The sequence below is a fragment of the Siniperca chuatsi genome, linkage group LG10, assembly GCF_020085105.1.
Source record: "Siniperca chuatsi isolate FFG_IHB_CAS linkage group LG10, ASM2008510v1, whole genome shotgun sequence".
Classification (NCBI taxonomy): Eukaryota; Metazoa; Chordata; class Actinopteri; order Centrarchiformes; family Sinipercidae; genus Siniperca; species Siniperca chuatsi.
In genome coordinates, this window is record NC_058051.1 from 16,900,291 (window position 1) to 16,923,488 (window position 23,198).

Sequence of the window (23,198 nt, forward strand, 5' to 3'; positions counted from 1 at the left end):
TCATAACCAATATGTAACACACAGGGCTTTGTCAGCAAACTTAGAAGAGTAAGACACAGTGTTTTTAAAATAGGATTACAAATGATCTACCATCACCATGTTTTCTGTTTCCAGGTGCGGAGAGAGCCATCACTCTGAAGATGGAGATCCCAGGGCCAATGCCTCCGTTGATCAGGGAGATGCTCGAAAACCCAGAGGCCTTTGAGGACCAAACAGAGTCCAACGAGAGCCCACCGCCTCCGCCACCACCACCACCTCCACCACCAGCCCTGGTCCTGAAGCAGGAGGCTGAGGATGAGGAGGATAGCTGGGCCACAGAGAACGGCAGTGAGCCATCGCCGGAGGAGGAGGACGAAGACGACGATGACGACGTGGGGGATGAGGAGCGAGACAGGGGCTCGGACAGTGATGGGGAGCCCTGGGGGGTTCTGGATGCCATAGATGGGTCGAGGAAAGGCCTTGTTGGGAGGGCGCAGTGAACAGAGCATTTCATACATACACACACTCATGCACATACAGGTTCAAACACACACACACACACACACACACACACACATAAACACACACATACATAGAGACATACAACACAACCTCACTCACTCTCCCACCTCAAGAAAAATGCTGGCCTTCCCTCCCCCCTTTCTCTCTCCTTACTGCACATCATTGTGTTCTCCACAGCGGAGCACAGCAGAGCCTTATGTGTACAGACACTTTCTAACTCAGGCCACATGGTCCATGACAAGTGAACTACAGAAAAATAAAGGAGAGATGACAGTAAACCATATGAACTCCTGGCATAGCCAAGAGGGAAGTTAACGTGACAAAAAGAACCTAACCTCTTTGAGAAAGCTAAATGTCTCTTTTTTCCACTATTGTTGTTTATATCTGAATAGGGGAACGGCCAAACCAGACACCAGAACTGAGCAGTTGATTCCGATGGATTACAACAAGCACATTTCTCAAAAGAAAACAAGAGTACAGGGCAAAACCAAATCGAGTATGCTTATCTTTTGTTTTTGTGGTTAATTGCTTTTGAATAGTTTTCTGTTTTTCATTCTTTTCAATTTATGAATAAGTCCATACATATCTATATATCATTATATTTTTGTCTTTATTTGTTATTCTGGTTTTATATATGAATTCTTTAGACAAGTTTTTTCTTTGAAGAGCTTTCCTGAGAAGATATTCAGAGGGAAAGAAGGGTAATCAGAACTGGCTGGGTCTTCCTTAGCAGCTACATATGCTAAGCTGGGGCTTTTTTGGGCACTTTGGCTCACTGTGGATGTCAATGATAATCAACCCAGAGGACTATTATGTTGCAGTGACTTAATCTGTTTCTGTTATCAGGGAATTGGCATTATTCTGTTTTGCTATCATTGCAGCCAACTAATGCTGTCAATGTGGAAAGTAAGTATCTATGTGCCAAAGTTAGGAGAAGTCATCTTTGGAGCATGAGTTTGACTACTGGCAGGGACTCCAGCCACAATCCAGTGATCCTCACAGCAGAGAGCTCACTCACACATGCACTAACACAAACACACCCTAGGTCTCATGCACAGTACATACTGTACACACATACACACACTCCTTTCACTCTACCCTCGGCTGTAGCAGATGTGCTGACCTGGCATCGAGTGCCCAGACAGAGATTTACACTTTACACCATATATGTAGCACTTTTGTGATCCTCTATTCAAGTGAGGCACATCTCATCCGCTGAGAGTAGAGTTACTGTCTGTGAGCTTTTATCTCTGTTAGCATGTCCAAACTGATGACAACATCAACATATAGGATACAATCAACCTTAGAGCACTCCCCGATGATGTCAGTAGACAAAAACATCCACACATAATAGCAACATTATTCATCAACACAATGATCAAAGACATATGCAAGTCAAAAGCAGGAATCCTTATGGAAGACATTTTGAAATCAGACTCAGGGCTTTTCAGTAAGGACCAAACCCTAGCTGCTCTCAGGCACGCTAGAAACAGGCAATATTTATGTGTGTATTCTTGACTCCGTTTTGATCAGCTCAACCCCTCTGCATGTACATAGAAGGTGACAAGTCTGAAAAACAGCATGGATGCCAGTCTGACTCTCCCACAGGGGGATAAATCACCGTCATCATCATCATCATCATCATCATCATCATCACTGCCCCGCCTGTGCTCACGCTGGCATCCATGCAGCAAACTGCCTTCTCATCCCAAAAGCCATTATATCATGTCTTCTTATGTATATCCTCGCTCTCTTTAAAGGAGCAGTGGAGGATTATGTGTTCTAATGTATCATTTATTGCCAAAATGTCTCTGTAGGCGATCAGCTGAGAGGGCGCAGCTGATATACAGTACAGAGGTTCTTTTCTGTCTCTCTTTGAAGCAATATGAACATTCTTTCTGTAGAGTTGAGAGGTCCCATCTTCTGAATATGGGCAGATCTCCTCATTTTGAGTTGTGTGTGTGTGTGTGTGTGTGTGTGTGTCTGTGTGCGTGTGTGGGCGGGCATGTGTGTGTGAATGCTTCAACATGTTTTTAGTCATTGGGTGAATGTCCTCGGCATGGTGCTGTCATACAAAAACACTTGTGTGATGACCTCATCCCTTCTCTCTCTGCTGGGCTGTCATGATGTTAATGATGGTAATGCAGGCAGAACATTGAGATTATGTTGTTTTATGTTTTTGTTTTTCAAAATGGCCAAGGTGTTGTCTACCTTCTGTTTATGTCAACTCTTGTCATACAAAGAAAAGCCATATAAACAGTAAGAGGCACAATAAACTACTTTTGTGAGATTACTGGACTTTTTAATTTAATTTTTCTTCCTCATGCAAAAATGTCTTATATGATCAGTCATTTCCCTCATAAAATATTAGGAGTATACTGTCTTCTAACGTTGTAAAGTAGTAGCTTTGAGTGAATATAACCATGCATTACCAAGATCTATCAGTAGAGGGAGCTCTTGAACCATGACTACAGGGTGAACACTGCTTGTAGCAACGTTCACCCTGCATGGAGGGTAAGGGCAGGGTCTGTTAGGTCATGGAGAGCTGTGGGTGCAGAGGCTAATAAATCACAACTTCCTGCTGAACAAGGACATCAGATAAAGGTTTGTTCCTAAGATTTGTTCACTCTGCAGTTGGAGGAGTGCAAGTGGTAGCGTAAAAAGAAAAACATCACAGACTTACTCTTTCATGTAGTTTTGTCTTAAAGATAGAGTGGTCTAGAAGTTAAAAAGTAAATCTGCCTGTTCTGATTTATTTATTGAATTCTAGAAAGGTGGACAACATAAGATACATAAAAAAGAGAGCACCTTAGAAAGATGTACACCAAAACACAACAAATGAAAAAAGATAGAGCAAAGTGCAAATCAAATAAAAAAAATAAAATTAAAAAAAACATTCTCTGATTTAAATGAGACATGCTGCTCTTTGTCATATCATTGTAAATTGAATATCTTTGGGTTTTTAAAGACATCACCTTTGGCTCTACAAAGTTGTGATGGACAATGATTAATTGAAAAAATTATTGGCAGATGAATTGATAATGAAAATAATCCTAGCCCTAGATATTAGTCATGTCAATATTAGAGGTTTGCCTGGGAAAATGAAAGTGATGCTTCCAGCTAAACAGTAGAGTCAGTACATGGTTTGGCATGGTCTCAGATTTTATTGGACTAATGTGATATTTGATCTTGTAGAGGAGAGCAGTTTAGATCCAAAACTGAGTCTGTTTTGGTAATGACCTGTGAAATGTGAAAGGACACCAGGGCCTTAAACTCAACTCAAAGTCAACACATTTGTTAGCATCTCAACACCTGACCCTAGTGGTGCAAACCATATTTGAAACAAGCAAATTAATAAAACAAGGAAACCCTGTGATGGCCTTGAACATTTTTCAAATAGTAAATGTCACCAAAAATCAAGAGTTATACATTTGTTGCAAATTTTATAACACATACCTTGAATACATCACTGTCACTGATAAGATCATGCTCTCTTGATACCCTGATGAAGAACAGGAACCCTCTTTGTAAAGTACTACTGATAGTAAACATGTCTTTTTTTCAGTGTACCAGTGTGGGATACTAATGCCTCACCTTGATTTTATTAATAGAGAGACAGAGAGTGAGAGAGACAGAGAGAGAGAGAGAATCTGAGGAGGGTGATAAACAGAGATGAGATTCTATCAATTATACGATTGCTTTAATTAACTATCATTAAAGACCGATCAATAACGCCAGACTGGAATTAAAATAAGGTCCATACATTATACACTATTTTACAAGGAACAATCAAATGGCCTCATATACTGAGCCCCTGGAAGGTGTTGCCATGGGAACCCATGGGAGGGTATGGGTGTGCTTGGGGGAATTTAAAGGAACCGGTCAAGATTTCTATATAGTCATCCTTCCACATCAATGATGCTTGATTAACTAATTACTTGAGGTAGGAAGGCTTATTCACTGAAAATGAAAAAAAGGATGGAAATGTGTAAAGAAAGGCCCCTGAAAAAAAGGTATAACTGTACAATGAATTAATAAAGGGTAAAAATCTCACTTGTAATATTCTTGCAGCCACAGGCCATCTATTATTCATAAAAAATAGTAAAGAATCCATAAAAGTAGGTCATGAGTGTGGCATACCAAAGAAATTCATTTGAATATTTAAACCCAGAGAGAGACCCTGCTGCACATCCGCTGAGTTTGCTCTGAACAAACTGCAGTGGTAGCTTAGTCAACACACAGGAGAGATAATGGAGCAGGAGAGGCTGGCTCCTCAGAGAGTGATCAGGAAAATAAAGCTCAGTGAACCCAAGTGCTCCTGGCAGCAGTTAGGGAGGAAGGGCCTGGGCTCAGAGTGTGATAAAGGCAGAGAGTGGAGGTGCATGTGACCTGGGTTTGGTGTGATAAAAAAAAGTAGAGGGTCTTCCTATGTGGACCTAAAGCTATTTACAAGACAGAGAGGTGCATATGTCACATGCTGGATGCATGGAGTTGGGAGCAGGGTCATGGTGTGAAACAGCACATAATTTACAGTGTGTCTCCTGCTTGGGTCAGAACAGACAAAAAGGACATGTTCGTCATTTGTTACATATGCAGCGAATCCATGGAGGGTTGGGAATCAGTCAAGGGAAGAGAGGAGAGGTGAGGGGAAGGTGAGAAGCGTTTTCAAGTGCAAAGACCATAAATTTAACACCTTCCCCTGTGCGAGCAGAGTGGCAGGCGGGCGATCTTAAAGAAAGGGTAATGGAGAAAGTGATGAAGAAACGGGTAAAGGTATCTGTGACAAGAGCAGGAATGGAGGGTGTGCCGGCAGGGAGGCTGAGGAAATAAACAAGGGCAGGTAGAGGAACGGGTGATTTGGGGAAGGGGAGCGAGAGCTGGGGAAGGCAGGCGTCGGGGTCATAAAAACTAGGAGATGTGTTCTGGCCTCTGGGTCTTCATATCTTTTACATTTCTAATTAAAAGAGATAAAGAGTGAGGGAGTCATCAATCCCACAGTGATTTCCCAGTTAAGGTTTTAGAGGGGGCTGTAAACTAGGCAGCCCGGCATCATTGATTTTATAATTAGCTATCGTCACCCCAGACTTAAGATGGAGGGAGTGTGGTAGAGGGGCATGAGGAGAGCTTAAAAGAGGGAGCAGGAGGAGTGGGCAGGCACAAGGATGAAGATGATGAGGAGGTTAGGCCTGAGGGTAGACTGTGAGAGAGCCAAAGGTGAGTGGAGAGAAAATCCAGAATGAGAAATGTATCTGAAACAGGCAATGAGCCGAAAGGGAATATAGGTTATATAGCTGTGTGAAAAGAAATGGCATAGTTAATTACCAGTGAAATGTCATGTGAGGATCAAAATATTGCTATGATCTTTGGCCAGAAAAAGACACATTAGACCCAATAATGGATACATAAACCATTTTATTATACAGAACCCCACCCAAACCCTGTTACATGACTGATAAGAAAATACACTGCAGTGTACATGTGGGATAACCTTCAGACACAAATCTTCAAAACAAACCATAACCACTGGAGCTTTATTGCAATGGGAGACAGTGTCCTGACGAGGCGTACTCGTACTGGAGCTCTCAGTGGAACAACAAAAAAATAACTTCCCTAAGACATAAAGTCAGATTACAACCACAAACAAGGACTATGGAGAATACATGTAGTGCGCTATCTTCTGGGAAAGAATACCAGGCTCCTCAAAACATTTCCACATCTATATAAGGACAATCAACATACACTGCAACACCAGAATACCTTTGGACAGGTTGGACAGACATTTACTCCTTTCATAACTACTTTAATAATCCTGTTCCTGCTGAAGTTCTTTAAACATTAAAATCAATTTCTTTTGCAGATTTTCAACTCCACCTTAAACTCAACATGCTGGTATCATTCCATTTCATTAGCACCAATATCTTGCAACAATATAACTCATTTATCAAATCTTAATATCACAAATCAAAGTGAGTATATGAAGACAGAAGGTAAAAACAAAAAGTGTAGATAAAATATGCATAAACACAACACACAATGGTAATGGTTAAGATAATGATAAAAGGACACAACTGACACACTGAGCATCCATATATCAACTTTTCATCTAAAAACTCTTCTATAGTAGAAATAGGGTGCAAATACAGCAGATAAAATCAAGCATCAAAGTGTCTAGCAAATCTTCTTAGCCAAGCATGGAAAACTTTGTCACACATTGCACAAACAGTTGTGTGAAAAACGCCTATTTCAAACTAAACCTGAATATAGTTTCATTGCAGCATAACTCAAGTTAATTATAAATAGAAAATCATGAAAAATGCATACAGTATTGATTAAAAGGTAGGCAGCAATTTTTATTAGGCAGTATATTGCCATAGGGCTAGGGGAAAATACCAACACCATGTCATGATGTCAGGACCTATAAAGATGATTTTCTTTGACTCATTTTTTCATTTAGGCACAAATTTAGAACTGCATGGACGTGAGATAAGATTTCTGTACAATACAAACTGTAACAAAGACCAACACTAAATATCCAAATGACCAGCTAGTAAATTAGCATTTCATTTCAATAATTATGAATCGTAAAATTCAGGACCAATAACAAGTAAAAACCACAGCTAATCTATAGTGAAAAGCTTATGAGCATTAATAATGATATGATGTTACTAAAGTAGAAAGTTGCATCTGGCATCTATCTTAATAGACTTTAAACACAATCTGTTCAATAAACTCTCTATTTAAAATGCTTGTCCATCTTAGAGCGCCTCTGTGTCGCTAAATCACCTTAACTGCATCTGCATGACAACAGTCAACTGCTAATGCGTACAGGAAAGTGCATATCAAATCTGAGCTCTGAGTAAACGGAGGAGAAATATGATGTCATAGACCTACATTGCTGCAATATAATTCTAGCATGATGCTGTATCATTACTTTATGCTTCCATGAATAGTGTTCAAAGCTGCTGTGGAGAATTTAAAGCTGGAAGAGAGTTTTGCAGTGATTTCCAGTGGAGCCGGGCCTGCACAAAACATCATAATTACAGTGCCTGTCATGACTCCTAATCACAAATGTCATAAAAACGACATAACATCCATCGTAAAGTTCTTGACATAGCAATGATTCAACAGAAATCATTCTGCTACAGCCTGCAAACTCTCAAAAGCCAGAGCCCATGCCTAAAACTGTGCAACAGTCTTATGTCAGTCATAAACACAGTGTTGACCTGCCACCACAAGCATTATGTCATTCCTAACAACAAAACAGCGAGGGCAACACAACAGTCTAGGAGGGAAAAACCAAGGATCACGGCAGATACGACGTAAATTGCATATTAACATTTTGTCTGTGTAGTGAGTGAGCTGTATATGTGCTTGTTAGTGGAAGTAATGTGGAACCACATTAACTCCAAGGAAGTCCCCCTTCACCTCTTTTTGATCTTACGCCGTGGCTGTGGCTGGATGTCCACTGGTTACCATAGTGAGGTGTCGGCCAGATCACTGTAGGAGGACACAAAGCAGAGTGCACGTGTGTGAAAAAGTGAAAGAAACACACATTCTGGTGGAAAGAGGAGGTTAGACTGAAGGAGCGGGTGAGTGAGAGAGAGGGCTTTAATGATGCTGAAAATTGGCCCGTGACTGCGGTACACCCCTCAGGTAAATCACTGCTACAGCTTGCTGTCAACTTATCTGTCCCCTTGTCCTCCTATCTCGCCCCTCCCACACCCCAGCTCTGTCTCACAGTCTCCCCCACCTCACCCTGACTCAACTTCTTTTACGAGCACATATTCAAAACTTCCATCTTCCAGCCATACTCGCCCTGTCACCATAAATAATGTGTCTGTGTGCATTAGCAAGCTTTGAATTCACAGCATATGCGCAAAACCATTTCTGTGTGAGACTAGAGGTGGAAAGTAAGTAAGTAGATTTACTCAGGTACTATGCTTAAGTACAATTTTAAAGTATGAGTACATTCTTCCATTTTTAGATACTAGGCTTTTACTTTTCTACATTTAAAAAGGAGAAATACGATACTTTTTACTCCACTGCATTTATCTGACTGCTGTGTCCACAAATTACTTTGCAGAGTAAGGTTGTACACACAAATCAAGTCATGAGCTCATAAAATATGACACTTTGCTGGAGTTTAAAACCAGCCAGCATGACAGGCAGAAATTTGTTGGCTTGTTTGGCCTCAAAGAAATTTTCATTTTAATATGCAGTCAGTAACGCAAATCTCCATTTTCAAACATTAAATCTTCAACTGTGCTCGATTTGTGGTGATTGTCTTATCGTCACTTGCCTTGCCCTTCATTACGGCGTAGACATGCTAACCATAATCCTACAAGATATTTTAATGGAAGGCAAGTAGCGTGTCCATGTGTCCATTCACATTATTTTCACCTTTTAGGGACTATAACAGCAGTACTATATGAAATAAATTTTATCAGTTGCAACATTAAACACTTCCATGTGTTAATGCAACAACAAAGTAACAGTGTGAAAGGCAGTGGTGGAAGATGGAATATTACATGTATTATATGTTATATAGGCTATGCATGAACACATATTCCTTTTGTCTGCTTAAAAGTCATTACACACAAAGAAATGCACAGTATGTTATTCTAAAGAGTGACGTTACTTATATTTGGGGTCAATTAGACCCCAGAAAAGTTACCACTTTTCTACATATTAGGTCTTAATAAGAAGGAAGAGAAAAACGTTAATTTTGCGGTTATTATTATTTTTACACATACAGCAGTAAGGAAGTATGACCAACAAAACTGATTTTTTTCCACATAATAAGTGCTCAACAGGGTTGAACTGCAACAACCAGACTCACTGCTGTAGAAATAAATTAACCTCAGCACCCAACAAATGAACTCAAAACATTTCATCTCACTCTCTTCTCTCCAGACCACAGACTTATTTGAAATGATTGAAAAGATGCAGGTAAGATGATGCATTGAACTTCGTATTTTGTCTCGGCTTTCTAAGCTACACTCACCAAGCAGACATCTATAACATAAGAGGCCTCAGCAAGACACTGTTGTTTGAAAGAGGTCACAAGCCAGTAGGCAACCACTGGTTAAATCTTTAACAGCGCATTGTATTTTATAAAGGAGTAAAAAGTAAAGCAGTAATATTTCCCTCTGAAATGTAGCTGAGTAGTGGAGTAGAGGTCTAAAGTAGCATAAAATGGAAATACTCGAATAAAGTACAAGTACCTCAAAACTGTACTTGAGTAAATTAGTTACTTAATTACTTTCCACCACTGGTGAAAGGAACTTCTCCTCAAAGTGACAACTTTTACTTTCGACATTTTAGAACCTTTTACTGCAAATACGTACAGTATATACTTTTACATTAGTAAAACTTTGAATACAGGAAATTTTATGGAGTATTATTCCTTTGATACTTGAGTGTAATGGATAAAAGTACTCTTTCCTCCTCCTGTGTGTGTGTGTGTGTGTATTTTATCTATGTGTGTTTGAGGAGGGAGGTTATACCTGAGAACAGTGTCCATGTGCTCAGGCAGCAAAAGTGCTGTTTCCTCTCCAGAGCTGTGCCTTCCACACTGAAGTGGATCAGATTCCTCCTCCTTAACACCAGAGAGCAACACACACACACACACACACACACACACACACACACACACACACACACACACACACACACACACATTTAACACATGTATATCCAGCAGCTATTACAGTCTAATAACTTGCAGACTAGCAGCCTAATTGCTTCTAGGAGATAATGTCTATATCAAACGATCCACTGCCCATGTTTAAATGGTGTGCAAAGCTATCAGCATGAGGACATAGCTCATTTTCAGTATTGCATATAATTACACAATAGTGACGCTGAATGGCTCAGATAGCGCGTCTCACCGAATCAGAGCTGTGCGCCAGAGTGTCAGAGCCGGCCTGGTGTGGCGAGGAGAGCGGGGCTGGCTGGTTGATGACCACCGCGCTCCTCTCCACCTCCCTGGGGGAGGGAGGAGGGGTGGCAAGGAGCAAGGAGTCAGGCTCGCCCTGCTCACACAGGCTGTAGTGTCCAAGAGGTCTTGGTGGACGGAGGGGCTGCAAAGCCTCTGGGCTCTCATCCTCAGAGTCAGATAATGCACTACCAGGCCGCCCTGCCAGATATAAACATTGGCAAAGAAAAAGTGGTCACTTTTCCTCAGAGCACTGCTCCTGTCACCCACGACATAGGCCATTCTAAACAATATTTAGTGTTGCTGTTGAATGATAGTTAACACTTTTATTGTTCACATCTGCAGGGCATACAGTAGATTAATGTGTGGCTCCATTCACCTGTAGAGGAAATAGGGGCAGCGCTCCACTTGGCACTGGCCACTGTTCCCATCTTCTGCTCCAGCTGACAGATGTACTCCATCAACTCCTGTAGTGGAAAATACAGCCATCATATCACACACCAGGGCAGGACTTTCATCACTGCTTCAGCAGCAATCACCCTCATAACCCTCATTATGTCCAACTTCTTCAAGCCAAAGCCACATAAAATGGTTACACAGTAAATACACAAAAACAACATTTGCTATTATATAAACACTATTATCACAGTTCAATAAACATTTAAACATTTGTTTGATATACGATGTGCCACAGATTGGCTGCTATCCTCCCAAATGGCGGATGTGTTCAAATTAAGCTGGACACTGATTTTAAAAACATTGACCATCTCCTCTGCCAGTAGCGGGCAAACGTGATGGTGGTTAGCCAACAAAAACTCTGCAGGCACTTTAACAGCGGCAACACTGACTGCCCTGAAATCCACTGATTTATATTGCACTATAAACTATTTATATTGCACAATAACAACTAAGAAGACAACAACAGTCAGAAGATTCCCAACACCTGGGGCATTCACAGTCCCTGTGTACGTGTGTATATATTACATCAGTAAGCTTTAGGATATGAATATATTATTAATACAGAGCTTTTAGAAAAGCAATTATTATTCATAGGTGCACTCGAGCTTGAGAGTAATACAAAGCGTAACTAAACTAAATTTAAAGCTGATAATGAGTAAAGTACTGCTGGAAAAAACTGTTATGATTTACATGTTAATCATTAGCCTTGAGACCTTATCAGCTGATAATAAACAGAGCACAAAGTCAGTACCTGTAACCCCAAACATGCAGTGTTTACACATGAATATACCAGTCTCAAAACATTGTAGTTTTCCCCTTTTTTGGAACAAACTTTCCGCCAGCACAGATTCAAGTTATATCCAGTGATTAATCAAATGGTGTTTCTGACCTGTTTCTCTGCAAGTAGCTGCTCCTTCTCTTTTTGGGCGACCCTCAGACTGGCCTTCAGCTCCTGGAGCTCCCTGCGGGTTTCACTCAGCTGAACCTGCAGGCCAGATATAACAGGACAACAGGATATGTCAGAACCATCTAATAGACACTGCGACTTCAGAATAACAACTGTGTAGTATGCAGAGTAAATCTCAATAAAGTTAAAGGAATAGCTCGAAATTTTGGGAAATATGCTTATTTGCTTTCTTGCAGAGAGTTAGATAAGAAGATCGACACTACTCTCATTTCTGTATGGCAAATGCCAGCAGGCAATTAGTTTAGCTTAGCATAAAGACTGGAAGTCACTGTGCCAGGCCAAGAAATAGTTTAGCACGCAAATCCCTGTAAAACCACAACTTGTCGTTTTTACTCTTCTATTTGTGTATGGATTAAACAAACAAAATACAACATGTTTATTAATGAGCTTTAGAGGTGCTGGTAGCTGGATTTTTTAACACTTTGGACATAACCAGGCTAACTGTTTCACCCTGTTCCCAGTCTTTACTCAAAGCTATTTTATTTATTGTACAGACATGAGAGTGGTATCGATCTTCTCATCTAACTCGACAAGAAAGTGAATAACTGTTTTTCCTAAAATGTTTGACTATTACTTTAATTGGAATAGAAGGTTATGAGTTGCAGTAAATTCAAATTTTGCACATTTGTCCTTGTATACATGTATAAATGTAGTTTTAGTTACTGCAATCACACTGAAGTGAACTCACAAAATGACCCTATAACAAGAAACAGTGACTGCGGTAAGTTCTTAGTTGTCTTTCTCACCCGGTTGCAATCCTTTTCTCTCCCAAGCTCAACCTCTAGCTTCACTCTCTCCATCCTCTCCTCCTGGAGCCTCTCCTCCATCCTCTGCATCTCTGTGTTAAGTTTCTCCAGATGCTCGTGGGCCTTCTGTCAGGATCACACACACACACACACACACACACACTCAGTATATAACATATTGACCTCAGGCAGTTGAGGTCACTGGACCATGTGTAAAAACTCGACTCGACTTCACAGCCGCAATACACAATAAGATAAGCAATGTTTGCCACTTAGGAGAGCTATGGGAACATTTCATCTTGATCATCAGATACTGTTTTGAAACATGACATCTAACGACATGTCTCAGATATCTGGACAGTAATGGGACATATGGCAAAATATACTCAAAACTTTAACTCAGTACAAATATATAAAATTCTGCAGTAATACAGTACCTCAGCAGTGCGCTGCAGATTCTGCCTCTCCTGGGCCCAACGGGCTCTTCCCTCTCTCAGGGCCAGACTGGAATCTGCAAGCTGAAGGGTGAGTTGGGCAGCCTGCAGACGAGCCTGATGCAATTCGGCCTGCCCGTGATCCCTCTGGGCTACCAAGGCGCTTAGATCACTCTTCAAGCCATCTGCAGCACGCTCGCTCGCATTCTGACGCTCCCGCAGGCTCCGCATCTCCTTCAGTGTTGCCTCACTCTCCGCCTGCCCATAAAGGAACAAGAAAGTGTGTGTTGGCTACTTATCTGTGACTGTAGGTGATCTGCTACATAATACCAGTCCTGAAAATAACTAATACTGAATTTGAAATGCAAAAGTTCAAGGTTCAAGGTACATTTATTTGTCATTCTACAACACAGGGCTGCACAATGAAATTAAAGTTGCAGCCCCCTTCATGCTACACACACAGAACATATATACAAATATTTAAAATCAGAATAGAATAAAAACAAAAACAATATATATACAATTACTTATATACATATAATATACATGTATCATAAATATATGACATGCCGGCTCAGACGTCACCCGGCCAAACAAGGTCTGCGTCAGGTGTTGGGGAACCAGGGCATCGAGACGACAAATGGGCTACTGGAACAAGACGGAGATGGGCGAGATGCGATAATAAGGCTCTGTTGGAATGCTACTACTCCTAGTCAGAGGGGTTACATGCACAGGATATGGGATGAATGGTTACTTCGAAACCCACAATCAAGGCTTATGGCGAAGCAACTAGTAGCTCAGTGTTCCAACATCCACAACTGACCTGAAAGATAACTGACCTGACCTGAAAGATAAGATCATGGCGAGGATGAATACAAGGCAACCCCGACACCAACTACAACGGCTAAGTGAAGTGCCATCAGAAAGTCTCCTAGAAGATGTGAATGCAGCATTGAGAGCGATCCCTACCACAACCATCACTGAAACCAATGAGCTGATATACGCCTCAGCAGCAGTGATCCTAGAGATGCTTGGCTACAAGAGCAACCATGGGAGCCATGAGAGACAATACCCACCATGGAAACGAAGGTTGGAGGCAAAAATCAAGGAGGCCCGGAGAGAAGTGAGCCAACTGACAGAGGCTGAGAGAGGTGCAATGAGAAAGCAAGTACCCAAGAAGTACAACCAGATGCCCATACCTGAAGCACTCGAAACTGCCAAACAAAGGCTACAAGCCTTGGCCAGCTGCCTAAAGAGATACACGAGAGATAATGAAGCCAGAAGAATAAACCGGCTGTTCGCAACTCAACCTGCGAAAGTGTACGCTCAATGGCAGGGTAATAACAGCAGAGCAGACCCACCAAGGCTGGAAACGGAACAGTACTGGAAAAGTATATGGGAAAGGGAGGCATCACACAACAGCGATGCACAGTGGCTGGCCGCCCTGAGAAAGGACCACAGCAACCTCCCTGAACAGAATCCAGTCACCATCACAGCGGCAGACATCCAAGAAAGAGTCTCAGGTATGAAGAACTGGACAGCACCAGGCCCTGACAGGATCCACACCTACTGGCTAAAGAAGCTCACTGCACTCCATGAGCGCCTAGCAGCACAAATGAACCAGCTGCTAAGAGATGGGACGCACCCTGAATGGCTTACCGAAGGGCGCACAATCCTGATCCTGAAGGATCCCGCAAAGGGTACAGTCCCATCCAACTATCGGCCAATAACCTGTCTCTCCACAACATGGAAGCATCATCATGTCAGGCATCATCGCGGCTAAGATAAGTGGACACATGGATCAATACATGAGCAAAGCACAGAAGGGCATTGGCAGAGGAACCAGAGGAGCCAAACACCAACTCCTGGTTGACAGAACAGTCACCCAAGACTGCAGAGCCCGACACACCAACCTGTGCACTCGCTCTTAGCGTATAGCTAAGAGCGAGTGCACAGCGGGACATCGACTCACTGATCCACACCACCAGGATCTACAGCTCTGACATTGGGATGTCATTCGGGCTTGAGAAGTGCAGTCGAATGGTGACAAAGAGAGGGAAGGTAGTCCACACGGAAGGGGTCTCACTCCCAGAAGGAAGAATAGCATACATTGAGGATGGTTACAAGTACCTTTGAATATCACAGGCAAATAGCAACCTCGAAGAGGCAACAAGGAAGACGGCAACGGCCAAATACCTCCAACGAGTAAGGCAAGTCCTAAGAAGTCAGCTCAATGGCAAGAACAAGGCCCAGGCAATAAACAGCTACGCCCTGCCAGTGATCAGATACCCTGCGGGATGAATAAGGTGGCCAAAGGAAGAGATACAGACCACAGACGTTAAGACGCGAAAGCTCCTCACCATGCATGGAGGGTTCCATCCCAAATCCAGCACCCTGAGACTGTACGCTAGCCGTAAGGAAGGCGGCCGTGGACTAATGAGTGTGAGAGCCACTATCCAGGATGAAACATCCAAGATCCACAAGTACATCCAAGATAAGGCCCCAACAGATGACGTGCTCAGGGAATGTCTCAGGCAATGGGGAACAGAGGAAGACGTGCTGGAGGAAGGACCATCATGGGAGGACAAACCCCTACACGGGATGTGCCACTGAAGTGGCTGATATCAAGAAGTCCTACCAATGGCTAGAGCGGGCTGGATTGAAGGACAGCACAGAGGCACTCATCATGGCTGCACAGGAGCAGGCCCTGAGCACCAGAGCAATAGAGGCCCAGATCTACCACACCAGACAAGACCCAAGGTGTAGGCTGTGCAAAGAGGCCCCTGAGACAATCCAGCACATAACTGCAGGGTGTAAGATGCTGGCAGGAAAAGCATACATGGAGCGCCATAACCAAGTAGCTGGCATAGTGTACAGGAACATCTGCACTGAGTATGGACTGGAAACCCCGAGGTCAAAGTGGGAAACACCTCCAAAGGTGGTAGAGAATGACCGAGCCAAGATCCTGTGGGACTTCCAGATCCAGACTGACAGAATGGTAATGGCGAACCAGCCTGACATCGTGGTGGTGGACAAACAGCAGAGGAAAGCCGTTGTGGTTGACGTGGCGATACCAAGCGATGGCAATATCAGGAAAAAGGAACATGAGAAACTAGAGAAGTACCAAGGGCTCAGAGAAGAGCTGGAGAAGGCCTAGAAGGTGAAGGCAACAGTGGTGCCCGTGATCATCGGAGCACTCGGGGCAGTGACCCCCAAACTGGAGGAGTGGCTACAGCAGATCCCTGGAAGAACACCAGACATCTCAGTCCAGAAGAGTGCAGTACTGGGAACAGCAAAGATACTGCGCAGAACCCTCAAGCTCCCAGGCCTCTGGTAGAGGACCCGAGCTTGAAGGATGACACCACCCGCGGAGGGTGAAGGACAAAGTTTATATATATATATATATATATATATATATATATATATATATATATATACACATATATATAAAAGTCAAGTGTTAAGCCAATTCTAGCAAAGTTTTAGGATCTGCTGACATACAACTCTTATTTAGCATATATTTGTATCAGCCTAAATCACAAAGTAAAGGTATAATAGAAAACAACAACCCATCTCCAGTTATTGAGACCACGTGTTTGCCCCAAATAAATTCTGGTGTCAGGTGAAAATACTTCTCCACTTATAAGGAGGTGATGAATTAGAAACTGAGATTAAAAATACAAAATGCAAATGTTCCTAGTCCAGCTTTAACTATCAATCCATATATCAGTCTCAACTCTCTTTTCAATCCCGTCCCCTCGGATTCCCAGAAAAATGTCTGACCTCTTTCCTGTGGGCAGTGGTGAGTTTCTGGGTGAGGGTGGTGATGGTGCTTTGGAGCTGCAGGACACTTGTGTCTCTCTGGGCCAGCGAATTCCTCAGGCCCTGGAACTCCTTAGACAGACTTCGGAGTTCACCCTCTGTCTGTTCCAGCTTGGTCTAAAAGACAGAAATAAATGACACAGATGGGAAGAGAGAAGAAGATGCAGAAGAAAAGAACAATAGAGATGCATGTTTTATTATGATATACAGCATGTTCTGAATTATAATTACCTGCAGGCTCTTTTTCTCACTCTCCTCTTCTTTTCTCTGTGCTCCTGCCCTCTTTGATCTTTCCTTCATCCTGCACACACAGATTTGGTTACTGACAATCAAAAGAATTCATTAGATCCACATAAAACTAAAAGAAGGAAATGGAGAAGAGACAAAGAGAAAAAAAAGAAAATGTCATACCTTTCCAACTCTGTCTCTCTTTCCACATTTCTCTGTGTCAGAGTTTTGATATCCTCCTCCAGCTCTTTGATTCGCACTTTGCTCGCCTCCTTCGCATCCAATAAAGTACTTTTCTCCTGGGCTAGTGATTCTCCTACAGCCTGCTCCTCCTAACAGACCAGAGGCATTTTTAATTTTTAATGTATTTTTTTAGGCTACCCATATGAAAATATTTTACATTTAACATTTCAGTATAACAACCTAGACATCTCATCAAATTACTAATATTTAGTATATTATACTGAAAAAGTTATATATATTGACGTGTGCTTTTCATTGGAGAATAAGGGCACAGATGCAGAGAAATATGAGAGAAGTATGGAAATGGTCACAGGCAAATTGGTCCTAATCAAATGATCTTGCCCCTGTCATTTGGCTAGCTCTGTACACCACCTTCTGCATCCTCTCCATCTCTTTGATCTTCTCTCGACTCTGCATCAGCTCTTGCTGCAGCCTTGCGATATCACTTTCTAGATCTTTGCGTTGTCTGTCCCAGGCCTCCTTCGCCCGCTTGTATTTCTCCTTTTCTTCCCCCCTCTGCCTGTTTGCCGCCTCCTGCACCTGCAGCAGCTCCGCGCGCTCTCGCAGACATTCCTGCAGTCGACTCTGAAGGAAACAGGCAGCAGATGTGGAATCTTAATTGTGCTCTAGTCTTTGTGTGCCAGCAGTAAACAATAGGATTGATTTCCCAGCCTTTGTGTTTTATCAACACTCATTAATTTTGCAAAACTGAAAACATACTCTCCTTCACTACCTTATCTAGTCAATCTATTCTGTATTTGTCACGCTCACCTGCAGCAATTCAGCCCTGGGCACTACCAGCAACATGTCTGTGCCTCCTTCCTCTCCATGGGGCTCCTCCTCAAGGGTCACCAGATCCTCAAGTGGCTTCGGAGCGCAGAAAGTGAATTTGGAACTGCGGGAGCCCACTTCCCCCTTAGCATCGATATATACAAACTCATACTCTTGGGAGCTGGGCTTGGGTAGGTAGGAGGCTAACAAGTGATAGAAAAAGGATGAGTCATGTTAAAATTAATTTGCAGTGAAGAATAATTGTGTTTTAAAGTGGCTAATTTTTGTTTTTGAGCTGGCTTCCCATTATGCTATATATAGCGTTGAACAAGAACAAGGTGGAAGCTAAGTGCATTTTAGGTAATTTAACTACCTTTGATTTTTAATTAAGATTACTAGAAATCTTAATGATACAGACTGATAAATATTTGGTATTTATACAATACAAGCCTTTAAATTTTACATGTATATGGCTGTATTATTGTAATGCATAAAACATTACATTTACAAATTAAATATTCAATTTATATTTACTAATTAAATATTTGATGTATTGAAACATTGATTTATGAGCAGAGTGTTGTAATACAGTTTCCGACCACCAGTGGCAGCACTCAGGTGAGCGAATAAAAACAAAACATAGCGTTGCGCGCCATATTGGATATAGTGTTGCAAAGACTTTAATGGAAATTACGCGTACTCCCTATGAATTAGCTGAGGTTTTTTTTTTTTTTTTTATACTTAACGCCGGCCTACAATATATTTTTCCAGTTCTAACATGTCGTCGAGAAGTCCAGCTTGCCTCAAGTGAGTTCCCGTTTCCATTATTCTTCCGTTAAAGTATCGTTATTTAATGAGCATAGAACACCTGAAATAGGCGGGTCACTCAAACAGTACTGTATCAGAGCTAGCTAACTCTTGACAAGTGTTGCTTCACTTTGGAGATGCCTCTCAAAGTAGAGCTTTATGTGCACCTGTGGTGCTTAAAGAAATATTCACATTTTATGAGATTAGACGCTTATTTGCTGTCTTACTGGTGGTTAGATGAAAATATCGAGTATCATCTCTGTCTGTTCAGTAGAGTGACAGGGCCGGGACATGTTTATCACGGCGTAGCATCAACACTTAACCGAGGTTAACATTAACCTTCGCCTAAAGAAGAATAATGCGTCTTCCAATGGCTCAACATGTGTTTTAATCGTGTGCTGTACTTTGTCAGATAGCAAGCTAGCCACCAATACATCTAAGAAGCAACTGGATTTTGTTGAGAGTTCAGAAAGTTAGTAAACCCAGTGGATTCACTGTGGGGACAGGGCCCTGCTGTTTTAGTCAGTTAATAGCTAGCTCCAATAACAACGTTTCGCAATCTACTGTATTTTTACACATTTACACATAAGATATGAAATCGCTTATCTAACACTAACGTCCAGTAAGAAAGCAAATATCAACATCCTGTTAATGATGCTAACCATGCTTTCTGGCTCTCACATAAAGTATTAACTTACTAGCATTGATAATGCTACTACATAACTGGTTTCTTGACTAGTTTAACTACTGCTACTTCCAGTTTATTTGCTAGTTTAACCATACGTATCCATATCTCCACATTCTTGATTCTCTGTTTCATTTTTATCCACCCTTAACAAAACACAGGAACTGAAAGATGTTGTGCCTCCTGCTTCCCACTCTGACCAGAGAGCAGCCAGCCACAGCCCGTGACTTCATCCAGCCCATAAAGTAAGCTAACCTAATATTATCCTTATCTCACACAGGCTGTAGCTTCATGTTTAGAATGATTTACTTGGAAATCCTGTTTCACAACACATGCACAGTAAAGGGGCCAGATTGAAAACAGACAGGAAGGATGACATACAGCAAAGTTTATGAGCTGTATTGTAACTTACAGCACCAGCTTAGGTCACAGTCCAGGCAACCTTCTTTTTAAATCACTGCACGGCATATGATAAGGAACCATCAGCAGTTTCTTTAGACTTCCCTTCCAATGAAGAATGACATTGACAGTATGCTTAAGTTAGTGATAAATCACTAAATCGGAGGTCAGTGCCACACTTGCTGCACATGTGCCCCTCACACTGAATCAGGCTTATCAGTTGCCGATGACAGACAGGACAGAGTGAACACTGTATTCTCCAGTGAGTAGTAGTAGTCAGAGCAGGCTCTGAGCCATTGTCTTTGTCATCCTTATTACCCAACTTCCTGCATTCTATAGAATTTCATTCAAACCATGACAGAGACTGTGTCTTTGTTAAAGACCAAGCTAAAAGGGATATTTGTCATCTGCACAGGGTATTTTTGCTTTTACATCTGTGCAAATACTCTTTTAAGACAGAAATAACTAACATTTTCCTCTACTCAATACCCCAGTCGCTAGCCTTTTGTATACAACAGAGCAATTCAATTTACAGAAACATCAATCTCCTGCTCGAGGTTTTATGGGCAGATGTAAGCACTGTACAAGTATAGATTCTGGCTAACTATGGGAAATAAAATATAATTGGGAAAACAAGGGCATGAGTAGCCTACCCTGGAAGTGCACACAGCAGTTGACATCTGTGCCCTCTTGATAATCAGCTGGGGCCAGTGCCCAAACAAACGTGTGGTAGTCCTTCACGGATGACCATCCCACCTGAGCAAGAAAACATGCACACGCTGTTATTTTGCAGTTGAATACATATACTCTTTATCAACTTGATTTTTGTGACCGTCACCAGGTTAACAATACCTTGAAGAGCCCTATCCAGTCATTGCTGGCCCAGTTGTGCTGTGAGCTCAGTGTGTAGTGGCAATCGACTCTGCTCTGAGGGAAGTAACTGCAGCCCACGTTTCTAAACTCCACTCGCCAAGCCTTTTCCATGGCAACACTAAACAAAGGCAGGCTATTTTGCACCTACAGGAAAAAACACAATGTTCAAACTTGAGTTGCTAATCATTATTTTTAGGTTATTTAATACAAGTTCAAGGTAGAAACTGACATGCATGGTTAGATGAGCTAATTGTGAAATAGGTAAGAGGTGAGCACTGAAAAACAAACGAGAGAGCCAGCAGTCTGAATTTATTCAGTGTAAGAAGATATCTTGACTGAGCGCACACTTGAGGAGAGGACACCAGAACTAAACCTCAACGACAGCATGGCCTTTGAACAACATGACATATATGTCATATATGTTTGTCACTAGGGCTATTTCAGTCATCGTCAACATCATTTGCTATTGTACACCGTCACGTGTGAGCATGCAGGACAAGGTTCTGGGGCCTCCAGCATGTATGAAGCTCAAATTCCACTTGCAAATACACTCTCCATGAATTTTAGGGAATTCCTGCCTGCAGTTAACCACACCACTTGGAGAAACTGTGGCTCGAAAGCATTATTTATTCATTTAGCATTGTGTGGGGTATTGACACCACTATATGTGTGCCTAACTGTTTGATGTAATTTGTCATGGCAGAAATTCAGAGACTATCAACAGACTAATATGACAACATGTGCAAGGAAAAACACTTAGAGAGAACTCTAAAAGACCTATTTGTACTTACATTGTACAAATGCTGCACTTGTGGATTAACTGTGACTTTCCCATACTTTATATGTATCTCCTGTGGTACAGTTATAATCCAATATAATTATAGGGGTATAGCGTTTTCTATTTTAGTAAACCATCCTTCTAAACTGAGGAATAAGGGAAGAAACTTTTCTAGTGTAAATATTGCAGAACATTTTGCAGATGCTGTCGAAAATCATAGATCAGTGAGGAAAATATACAGTAGCTTTCGGAGAGATCACATTACACAGCACGAGGCTTGAGGCCCAACAGTAGCACAGGTCGAGAAAACTGTGTGTCATGCACTTTGATGCAAGCTTAGGAAGAAAAACCATGTAATCAGAGTCATTACAGGTAGATTTGAACATGTTCTCGGTAATTATCGTTGTCCAATTAGCTAATGTGTTGCGCGTGCACGTCAGATGAGACAATAACAGGCTTTGTTAATTACAAAAGACATCTGCGCACATTATCTTTCGACCGTCTCTGATGTCTCGCTTACCTTTTATCGCCCTCACTTCTCTGTAAATAGTCTAAACGAGCCTTAACTCTATCGGATACAGGAGTCACAATCCGTGAGAAAACAACAAAAACATGAGCGATGTCGTGCTTTCCGCCTCGGGCTCAGTTGCTCCACTAACCCGAAACAATAACAAAACACCAAAGCACAACACAAGCATGACAGCTTCACTTCCACCGCGGAATTGTGGGAGCTGTTGTTCACCACGTCGATAAAACAACGCTGAAATACCGCACTTTAAACTACAATCCCCAAGCTCAGAGCAGACTAGCAGAGGTCGCACTGGACGTAATATTATGCTTCTCATCGGCCGCCGTTATTTTTCTCATCGGATGTCAAAGCACACAGGACCATTGGTTGTCTGACAGACTTGGGAAGACTGACCAATGGAAATTATTATCTCTTGTGCGATGAGGAAAACAGCGAAACGGACGTGTGGAGAGTGGGAGAGAGCAATTTGACCCTTGTTCATTTGCTGTTGTGTTCTTTTTCATTTGCATTTCATCTCATGAGGATACAAAGAATCTCTTGCAGATGTTTGCATTGTGACGTCTTTTTGTTGCTGTCAACGTTATTCTTACGCATTATTTTCCATGCAGCTGGAAGGTAGACTATGTACACTATGAAGGCTATTTAATTTGAATGACAGTAAAATCCTATAGGTTCTCTGCGACCTGCATATAATCTATATAATTACAGTTATTTTTTTAAAAATGTTGCTGATCAGTTGAATGATGTCCTGCAGTGGTTCTATTCCAATGAAGCAGGTTTACTGAGTTATCTGTATATCTCCGCTGAGGAAAATCAGGCCCCGGAACAGATCTCAGATTTGATGGGGGATTTGGATTTTATTCAAACCCAGTAATCCTACTTTATGGAACTGCGCTCCAGTTTGGCAACTGGCAGTTTGAGAGACGCCTCACATCCCATACTGTGCCTTGTAACATGTGGGGGTACAAATGAAACAGCATGATGATGTTACAGCGCCAGACAGCAGATGGCAGTATACC

General features: G+C 41.9%; 2 protein-coding genes and 1 long non-coding RNA gene across 9 annotated transcripts in view; 2 read left to right on the forward strand and 1 right to left on the reverse strand.

Annotated features, from left to right (window-relative positions):
- rarga (retinoic acid receptor gamma a) overlaps positions 1-2,794 on the forward strand; it is a 42,817-nt gene extending 40,023 nt beyond the window's left edge. For all 5 annotated transcript variants that reach the window (XM_044212201.1, XM_044212200.1, XM_044212199.1 and 2 more), the window contains one exon: positions 115-2,794. In XM_044212201.1, the coding sequence (XP_044068136.1) occupies positions 115-479 (365 nt within the window). In that variant the 3' untranslated portion in view covers positions 480-2,794. The remainder of the gene's footprint in view (positions 1-114) is intronic.
- A 3,099-nt stretch (positions 2,795-5,893) lies between these two features.
- On the reverse strand, positions 5,894-22,376 carry calcoco1a (calcium binding and coiled-coil domain 1a). 3 transcript variants are annotated; one of them, XM_044211005.1, is made up of 15 exons: positions 22,171-22,375; positions 20,852-21,016; positions 20,653-20,755; positions 18,109-18,311; positions 17,710-17,922; positions 17,278-17,426; positions 17,098-17,188; positions 16,828-16,983; positions 13,048-13,302; positions 12,611-12,736; positions 11,787-11,882; positions 10,818-10,905; positions 10,392-10,639; positions 10,008-10,099; positions 5,894-7,998 (listed from the first exon to the last, which is right to left on the reverse strand). In XM_044211005.1, the coding sequence occupies exons 2-15, from the start codon at positions 20,981-20,983 to the stop codon at positions 7,971-7,973; spliced, it is 1,980 nt and encodes a 659-aa protein (XP_044066940.1). In that variant the 5' UTR covers positions 20,984-21,016; positions 22,171-22,375; the 3' UTR covers positions 5,894-7,970. The 3 variants fall into 3 exon arrangements, with proteins under 3 accessions (XP_044066940.1, XP_044066941.1, XP_044066942.1); XM_044211006.1 differs by having other exon boundaries at positions 17,098-17,167; positions 22,171-22,374; XM_044211007.1 differs by lacking the exon at positions 10,008-10,099 and having other exon boundaries at positions 22,171-22,376.
- LOC122882993 overlaps positions 18,329-23,198 on the forward strand; it is a 34,613-nt gene continuing 29,743 nt past the window's right edge. Inside the window, exons 1-2 of the long non-coding RNA XR_006379516.1 lie at positions 18,329-18,915; positions 19,762-19,845. This is a non-coding gene — a long non-coding RNA (uncharacterized LOC122882993). The remainder of the gene's footprint in view (positions 18,916-19,761; positions 19,846-23,198) is intronic.

Bases quoted from the DNA above. Each gene is read 5' to 3' on its own strand.
- calcoco1a (XM_044211005.1), bottom strand. From the start codon at position 20,983: ATGGAAAAGGCTTGGCGAGTGGAGTTTAGAAACGTGGGCTGCAGTTAC. The intron at 17,923-18,108 runs GTGAGCGTGACA...TGTTTCCTTCAG, and splicing joins CCAGGGCTGAATTGCTGCAG to AGTCGACTGCAGGAATGTCT. The intron at 10,906-11,786 runs GTCAGAAACACC...TTTCCACTACAG, and splicing joins AGCTACTTGCAGAGAAACAG to GAGTTGATGGAGTACATCTG.